At 37.7% G+C, this 8,816-nt stretch overlaps 1 protein-coding gene and 1 pseudogene across 2 annotated transcripts; one reads left to right on the top strand and one right to left on the bottom strand.

Annotated features, from left to right (window-relative positions):
• LOC132628432 (indole-3-acetic acid-amido synthetase GH3.6-like) lies at positions 1 to 4,376 on the bottom strand. 2 transcript variants are annotated; one of them, XM_060344218.1, is made up of 5 exons: positions 4,220 to 4,340; positions 4,067 to 4,102; positions 2,444 to 2,746; positions 1,154 to 2,067; positions 1 to 806 (listed from the first exon to the last, which is right to left on the bottom strand). In XM_060344218.1, the coding sequence occupies exons 3-5, from the start codon at positions 2,731 to 2,733 to the stop codon at positions 217 to 219; spliced, it is 1,794 nt and encodes a 597-aa protein (XP_060200201.1). In that variant the 5' UTR covers positions 2,734 to 2,746; positions 4,067 to 4,102; positions 4,220 to 4,340; the 3' UTR covers positions 1 to 216. The 2 variants fall into 2 exon arrangements, with proteins under 2 accessions (XP_060200201.1, XP_060200197.1); XM_060344214.1 differs by lacking the exon at positions 4,067 to 4,102 and having other exon boundaries at positions 4,220 to 4,376.
• Positions 4,377 to 6,263: 1,887 nt separating this feature from the next.
• LOC132626966 (indole-3-acetic acid-amido synthetase GH3.6-like) lies at positions 6,264 to 8,545 on the top strand (annotated as a pseudogene).
• Positions 8,546 to 8,816: the final 271 nt, after the last annotated feature.

The raw sequence follows: 8,816 nt of genomic DNA, 5'->3' as shown, positions 1-8,816 counted from the left end.
TACAAGGTCAAACTTTTTTTTAGATATATATAGTAGATGATGAATGTAACCCTCTCTGTGAACATCCTGCATCCGTCAGTACTGTTTATAAGTATCTACACAGATAATTCAATTCATGTTGTTCCATTTCTTGCTTCTAGAAACCCATTTTGGACACACGAGACTGAAGTAGCTCGACACGACAGTCAAAACCTTTTTTTAGCTCGACACGATGGTTCAATTTTTGTTGTTACATTGCTTGCTTCCAGGTACCCATTTTGGACACATGGGACTGAAGTAGCTAGACACGACCCTTGACTCCAATAGCTCCATGAGCGGCACAAGTTTCACGCACCGCGGCGTCTTGTATTGGTTTATGGAAGCACCTAAGTTGGTGCAACAATAGTCCATGAGCTTGTCAAAAGTACCTGTTTCCAGTATCCTGATTTCCAGAGGTCCGATGGATTTGTCACACACACGGCCCTGGCGGTAGACGCTGTTTAAAGATTCTTCAATGGTGAGGCAACATTCTTCAAAAACCGAAGGAGGAATCCGGGTGGAGCCATTCTCGCTCAGCTCCCAGAATATTACATAGTGGCCTGGAATGGTGGCTGTATCAGCATAGCTGGTGTACTCGGTTACACGTACATCGAATGTCATCAGATTGCTCGCTGCATTTTTCACTGCATTTTGCAGCTCAAATTCATCAGTCTTGTCAGAATCAATGCTCAAGATTACATTTTCCCGGCGTACAAAGTTGAATTGAGGCGCGTTGTTCTTGTATCCAGTAACCAGAAGCACATCACCCACCCTGTATCTATAGAGTCCTGAAATAATACATCCAAGGAAGTCTGAGCATTAGCAGACATGTTTGACAGATAAATGGGAAAAAAACCATGTACCAAAGAGCATCTTCATTTGGCACTTGAAAATTACTCCTTCTAACCCAATTATGTGACACTTTTCACTTATCGAGAGTCAGTTTGACTAATTTACAAAGCTAAATAGAATTAGATCAACTCAATATTTTTTAGATTAAAATTTAGATATTCAAAAACTATAGGAAAAGTACTATAAGTTGCAACTCTTCTTGTGTCAGTATGATGAAAAAGATAATTTTAAAAATATTGATCAAAGTTTACATAGTTTAAATCTCGAAAAGCGAACACATTACCAGAATATGTGGTAATAATGAGCTCGTATTCTTGGCCAATCTTGACATCAACCAAATCGACCAATTGTTGTTCTTTTCTCTCATTATGCGACTCGGATATGGAGATAGAATCGAGGACTTCATTGTTCCTGTGAATTGGTAAGAACTCGAAATAGGCCATTGTGGGAAAGAGTGTGTAAGAGACTTCACTGGGCTTACAAAAGGGGTTCAAGTTGATCCCAAACAAACATTCCGAGGAAGCATACGCAGTACTGACGAGAGGGAGGAGACTATTGCTGTAATAATCGAGCGTTGGTATATATTGTGACATGGTTCCAGTCACTACGACGTCCACGTACTTCGTATTAGGCCACAGCCTAGTGATGATCCCTTGCCATGAATCCTTGCTGCATTCGGCCTCGATGAAATCAGCCAACTCCGGGTCGGGTTTGAGGATTTTCATCACAGCCTCTCTCACCGAAGGATCAGTAATTTGCGCATTAACCGTTCCAGTTCGGATATCGTTCAATAGTATAGACCAATGATTCTCCAAGAATCGCATGGCACGGATGAAGGCGGATGCAAAAATAGCGCCAACACGGACGACTTCTCTGTTTTGGCAGAGGCCACAAAGCATTTGTGAGTACATGCTTTGGTAAGCGTCTAGGCAGTGAATGGCGTCAGTCGGGCTAGTGTAGTTCGTGTTGATGAAATGAGGGCTCTTGAAAATACTAGTTGAAATGGGGCGAGCTAATAATCCTCCCGGGGTCTTCGCTTCAGACTTTACGAACATGAAATACATTCCTTTGCCCTTTTCAAAATCTGGAATAAATTGGCTCACCACAGACATCATAAGGCCGTAAATCAGTGATCTCCTCCCATGTTCTTCCTCTATTGTTGGTATCAATTTTATCTCCCCTCGTGACGTCCCAGAACTGCACATTGAAATCACCCTTTAACAAATATTACGGAATTAGGACTCACATGCAAGAACTACAAAAAAAAAAATGATAATGAGATACTCCTACTGTTCCATTTTATGTTAAACTCTTCATTATCAGTCATGTCACACATTTTTCTTATTAGTCCTTTACGAACTGAATGACAAGTTTCTATATTTGGAAACGATTAAACCTTAAGCTTTCCATTTTACCCTTAATGACATGCTTTTATAGCCACAAAACCACAAGTTTCGAATCGTATCTTGCACAATCAAACACCGTTGTATAGAGTGAAACTGAAACGAGAGAGTTGTAATCCATTAAGATAAGTATGCTCATTTTTCATCTGAAAGAAAGAAAAAGGAAGGACCTTGTCAAGAATTCAGATACGGGCTGGGAGCAGAGGATTGGAGATTTATCGCCATTGGCTATACGGTTGATATCGGGGTGAATGTCTTCGTAGGTGATCACGGGGATCACTTTCTTGAATGTCTCTCTATCAGTGTGACCATTGAGATTATGGCGCTGCAAGTACTCAACTTTGGCATTTCGAGTGAGGATTTCAGCAAGAACTCTCTTTTGGACATCATCAGCATTGGTAGTGACCTCTTCAATGTACTGAAGATTCTTCTTGTTTTGCTCAGCCATGTTTCTTTCCATATTTAATAAGGACCTGTAATTGTATCACATTAGCACTTTACCCCTAATGTTGGACTTCACGTCGCACTATACCCCTAATGTTGGACTTCCCGACGTGAATCCGGATTTAGTCGGGCCCAATGTGGGTACCGAACACTGGAGGTGAAATGAAAAATAAAGGGCTCGTTTGGTTGCTGGAGGTGAAATGAAAAATAAAGGGCTCGTTTGGTTGCTGGCTAGAGTTATGCAGGTATTAGTAGTAATGCATAGATTAGTTATGCAGGATTGTAACCTGGTAACCAAATAAACACTGTAATTGGTACACTGAATTTTATACCTAACAACTTAACTGCTACTCTCTCCGGATCAAAAAAAAGTGTCCACTTAGTCTCTTTTTTTTGGGTCAAAAAAAGTATTCACTTATTAAATCAAGAAACAATTAACTTTATCTTTCCAGATTTGCCCCTATTAAGTGTTATGTGATCAAATCCCAATATCTTTTTAATTAGGGGTAGTTTAGTCAATTTACATAAAAAAAAATTCTTGGAGTGAGTAGTTTCTTAAGGAGTGTGCAAATGGCTAAGTGGACTCTTTTTTTATCCGGAGGGAGCACCAAATATGGTACTAGTTATGCTGGTTTTAATATATGAATAACTCACTTCCTAACCAACAACCAAACGACCCCTAAGAGTTCGTGCACAAAAAGAGATTCAGCTGATTGTGATAATAGTAATCAAACTAAGCCATAGACTTGATCTCTGCGTGAACTTAATTAACCATCAAAACACAAGTGCATTTGATGTACACATTTTTTGCATCAGGACATTTATCAAGTCAAAGGACAACGACCTCAAGTGTTAGTAATTAGGTTTGAAATTTAATATCCATTTGGTCCGCTAATTAGCGACTTGACTAAGATAGATTCAATAACGATAACAGCAGAAGCGGATCTAAAATTTGAACTTTAAGGATTCGAGTTCAGGATTGTATTACAACTATTTGATTTACTGTGTTCGAAATCAATTACTTGTGCTTACTTAGTGAAACTTTTAACAAATATACAAGGTCCGAGCTAAAGCTACTGAGTTCAAATAAAACCATAAGTCACACTAGATACCATTAACAAGAAAGTAAGAAAAGAAAAATAAAAGCTTGGTTCAAGATTTTTTCCATCTGTCCAAATCTTGTGGTCAGATTTACTTACCAACCTCTGCTGGTGGGAGCCAGCAGGTTCAAGCTGGCCCGGACACGACGATCAACTTATAAAAGATTAAAAAGAAATAACTAAGTTCAAAAACAGGCTTAGATTATTTCATCATGCAGATTAAATAAATTTCAAAAGAAAACAATGTACCTAAGCACAGAGTTCACTACTGGCCTTCAAATGCTTCTGCAGATACAACAAAATTAAATTGAAAATATTTTTTCTTCTTCTTCTTCTTTAAAACAAGCTATTAAAGCAGAAAAGAATTACTAAAATTTGACTAGGAAATAAGTAAAGATTTACCAGGAAACTCTCTCAATGTTTGCATTTAACAACTTTTTTTTTTCCTTCCTAAATTTTCCTTTGCAATGGATAGGTTTAAACTGTCGGTAAAGAGGCTTCGCTTTATCTCTGTCGTTCTTGTACATTACTATATTTTTATTTTAATGCAACGTGGAACGCCAGTGAAACATCCACATATCGTGAATGCATTTATATACCCCTTTTGTTTCGATCTAGGGGAAAAAACGCAAATATACCTCTCAACTTTGTGATTTAGAGCAGATACATACTTCATTAGAAGTGGAGTCAGGGTTTGACATTTATAGATTTGGGATTTTAGTTTTTTACGTTACTGAATTCTAAATTAATAATTAGTATATGTTCAATGAATTTTTCAATACAAATATAAGGTTTGGACCAAAGCTATAGGGTTTGGTCGAACTCGCACCCGATGAGCTAACTCCGCGTCTATCCTTCATTAAAAAGGTGATGCATAGATATCTTGTCGTTACACAAATGGTACAAATATATCATTTTCACTAACAGAATTTTTTTAAATATCATTTAGATTGTTCTTTAATTAAGAATATGTCACATGGCTTTTAAAAAAATAAGTCTGCTTAATCTTTTAGTAGAATTATTTCCTTAAGCCACCTAGTTTTTTTTTTGTGGGTCGGGTCTGGTATGTTAAGAAAATGGATAGACTTATTTCTTTTTAAAGCCAAGGAGATTTTTTTTTTTCAAACGAATGAGATAACCCACTAGAAAATAAATTGTCTCGTGGCTTTAAAAAAAATAAGTATACTGAAAAATATGGGTAGACTAATTTTTTTAATGCCACGTGAAATATTTTTAATTAAAAGATAAGTTAAGTATTTTTTACAAAAAAACATCGCAGCAAAAAGGGTATATTTGCACCATTTATTAACAGTAGGGGTATATATGCACTATTTTTTAACAATGGGTATATCTGCTCCAAATCGCAAAAGTGAGGATTATATTTGCACCTTTGCCCTTCAATTTATGTGTCCTGATTCGTCGGACGAGATGTCAAACTAACTAATTTTTTTTTCCGATGTGACTTAAACATAAAATCTTTGGCTATTTTGTGCTTATAAAATTTTTATATTTAAAAGTTACATAAAAAAGTACTAGTCGCTCAATTCAAAGTATTTAAAAAATATTTGAAAAAATAATGATCAAGGAAGCATCTCGTGACTCTCCAAGTAAAGTAGTAATGATATTACATAAATTGAAACTAGGAAGTACATATTTATTTATATGATCAAATATTTATCTATCCATTTATATGTATAATTATAAACATAATTGTTATCTATAGGAAGCGATGACTCAAGAGAAATAGCGCTGGCATATACTTATCTGAGTTTCTTCTTGAAGTAGATGTTTTGAGGTATTTTTTCGGATTAACTTCTAGATAAATCAGAACTAAATCTACAATTTATATTTTCCATGTATGTATCACATTCAATTTTAGTTGTTCCTTCCGTTTCAACTTATGTGGCATAGTTTGACAGGACAAGATTTTAATAAAGAAATGAATTTTCTTATTGTCACTTAGAATGAAACAAAGGGAGTAAATAATCGGACTAATTAGTCAAATTTGTTCATAATAAACATGTACTCAAATTTAAATATTATGTTTCTTCATAGTGAATTGAATATAACCTTTGTTTGAATTTCAAATACACCCTTTTCTTTCACCAAAATACACTTGCTTTGATGAGTGGAAAATAAGCTAAACATAAAATTTGAAAGAACAAAAACCACATGAAACACATGTTGATGACTATCTGATCATCTCTTTTGTCATAAGCTAGCATATGTATAAAAAAAGATACACTTGCTAGACAGATGGAAAATAACATCACCAGTTGATTATAAAAACCTGTGCATCAAAAAGCAAATTTATATGTGGCCTTAAAGGTGTATGTCTTGAAGGTCACTGAAACATTTCTTTTAATTATGAGACAAATTGCCAATAGGACACCGCGATATATTTACAAGTGAATACTGGATTCAGTTGAACCCGTAGTCAATACACTCCATCCATCTCTGCTTTGTAACGTCACCCGAAATCTTCCTCTATATAAAGCCACTTCTAATATAAATTTTGTTCGCCTTGTAATAAATCTCAACTCAGCCTTCCCAACACTCTCTGTGTGGACTCCTCTTATGCACACAATTGTCTAAGGTGATACAGTTACAGGTCTTTATTAATATGGAAAGAAACTTACCTGAGGCACCAAAGAGCCCGAAGAAGGCCACTGATTTAGTATCGCAGAGGAAAACAAGAAGTGTCTTCAGTTCATTGAAGAGGTCACGGCCAACGTTGATAGAGTCCAAAGGAGAGTTCTTGCTGAAATCCTCACTCGAAATGCCAATGTTGAGTACTTGCAGCGCCATGATCTCAATGGTCACACTGATAGAGAGACGTTCAAGAAAGTCGTGCCTGTCATCACCTACGAAGATATTCAGCCTGACATCAACAGTATAGCCAATGGTGATAAATCTTCAATCTTCTGCTCCCAAACCATCACTGAATTCTTGACAAGGTTTGACTTTTCGAAATGTCTCATCTCCAACTCAAAAGTGTACTATTATAAAGTACACAATTCACGTTCTTTGTATCTCCTTTGAGATTTTCTCGTTCTTGCATGTGAATCCTTTGTCTGTAGTTTCTTTTAAAGGGCAGTTTTCATGTGCAGTCCTGGGACGTCTGGAGGGGAGAGAAAATTGATGCCAACAACTCAAGAAGCGCTTGGGAAGAGATTTCAGCTTCACGGCCTTGTGATGTCTGTGATAAGCCAATTTGTTCCAGATTTGGAAAAGGGCAAAGGAATGTATTTCTTGTCCATAAAGTCTGAAGCCAAGACACCAGGAGGATTACCAGCTCAGCCCTGTTTTAACGAGTATTTACAAGAGTCCTTATTTCAAAAATAGACGTCTTAGCCCCTATGCAAACTACACCAGTCCAGCTGAAACCATTCTCTGCCCAGACTCTTACCAAAGCATGTACTCCCAAATGCTTTGTGGCCTCTGCCAAAACAAAGTACTCAGGGTTGGTTCGTACTTTGCGTCCAGCTTCATCCGTGCCATCCGGTTCCTAGGAAATCACTGGTCTCTACTTTGTAACGATATTTGAATGGGAACCGTTAACAACCAAATCACAGATCTGTCAGTGAGAGAATCAGTGATGAAAATCCTCAAACCTGACCCAGAGTTAGCTGATTTCATCGAAGCTGAATGCAGTAAAGATTCATGGCAAGGGATCATTGCTAGGTTGTGGCCTAATACCAAGTATGTGGATGTTATTGTAACCGGAAGCATGTCACAGTATATACCAACCCTTGATTATTACAGCAACGGCCTCTCCCTTGTCTATACCATGTATGGTTCCTCGGAATTCCCCTTTGGAATCAACCTGAACCCCTTTTGTAAGCCGAGCGAAGTCTCTTACACCCTTATTCCCACCATGGGCTATTTTGAGCTCTTACCAATTCACCGAGACAATGGAGTCATCAACTTTAATGAGAAAGAACAAAATCAATTGTTAGAACTGGTTGATGTCAAGATTGGCCAGGAGTACCAGCTTGTTGTTACAACATATTCAGGTACTTTCAAATGACAAACAAAATGCTCGACTCATTTTTTTTGATATTTGTCTGTCCAACAAGTCTGCTAATGCTTAACTTTGCTTGGACTTCAGGACTCCATAGATACAGGGTGGGTGATGTGCTTCGAGTTGCTGGATACAAGAACAACACACCTCAATTCAACTTCGTATGTCGGGAAAATGTAATCTTGAGCATTGATTCTGACAAGACTGATGAAGTTGAGCTACAGAATGCAGTGCAGAATCTGATACCTTTTGATGCAAATGTAACCGAGTACACCAGCTATGCTGATACTGCCATCATTCCAGGCCATTATGTCCTATTCTGGGAGCTGAGCAGAAACGGTTCTAACCAAATTCCTCCTTCAGTCTTTGAAGATTGTTGCCTCACCATTGAAGAATCTCTAAATAGCGTCTACCGTCAGGGCCGTGCCTCTGACAAATCCATTGGTCCTCTGGAAATCAGGATAGTGGAAATTAGGACTTTTGACAAGCTCATGGACTGTGTTAGCTTAGGTGCTTCCATAGAATAATACAAGCCACCCCGGTGCGTGAAATTTGCACCCCTTGTTGAGCTATTGAATTCGAGGGTTCTGTCCAGCCACTTCAGTTCAGGGGCGGATCCACACCATTGGGTGTGGGTTCGCAGTAATCCACAACTTTTATCCGAATCTTTTATTTATAATGAATCTATAAGAAATTTGAGCTGAGAACTCAGTAACAACAGACAATGCTAACTGGGAACCCACAAGCTTTAAATCCTGGATCCGCCTCTGCTTTAGTTCCACGTGTCCAGATTGGGTTCCCGGCCACAAGCAATGGAGCAACATGAATTGAATGGTAGCTTCATTCTCTATGCATAGCCACTTTTGGTTCTTCAACTGTAGGATGATACAAGAGCCTGAATTCTTATTGAGCTCCTTTAATTTGCAAAAGAAGAATGAAACCAAAGAAAAGAGACAAGTCGAAAAACCTTTCTTA

The sequence above is a fragment of the Lycium barbarum genome, chromosome 1 (assembly GCF_019175385.1).
Source record: "Lycium barbarum isolate Lr01 chromosome 1, ASM1917538v2, whole genome shotgun sequence".
In the NCBI taxonomy this organism is placed as follows: domain Eukaryota; kingdom Viridiplantae; phylum Streptophyta; class Magnoliopsida; order Solanales; family Solanaceae; genus Lycium; species Lycium barbarum.
Note: the sequence above shows the minus strand (reverse complement) of the source record. Positions and strands in the feature narration are given on the sequence as shown.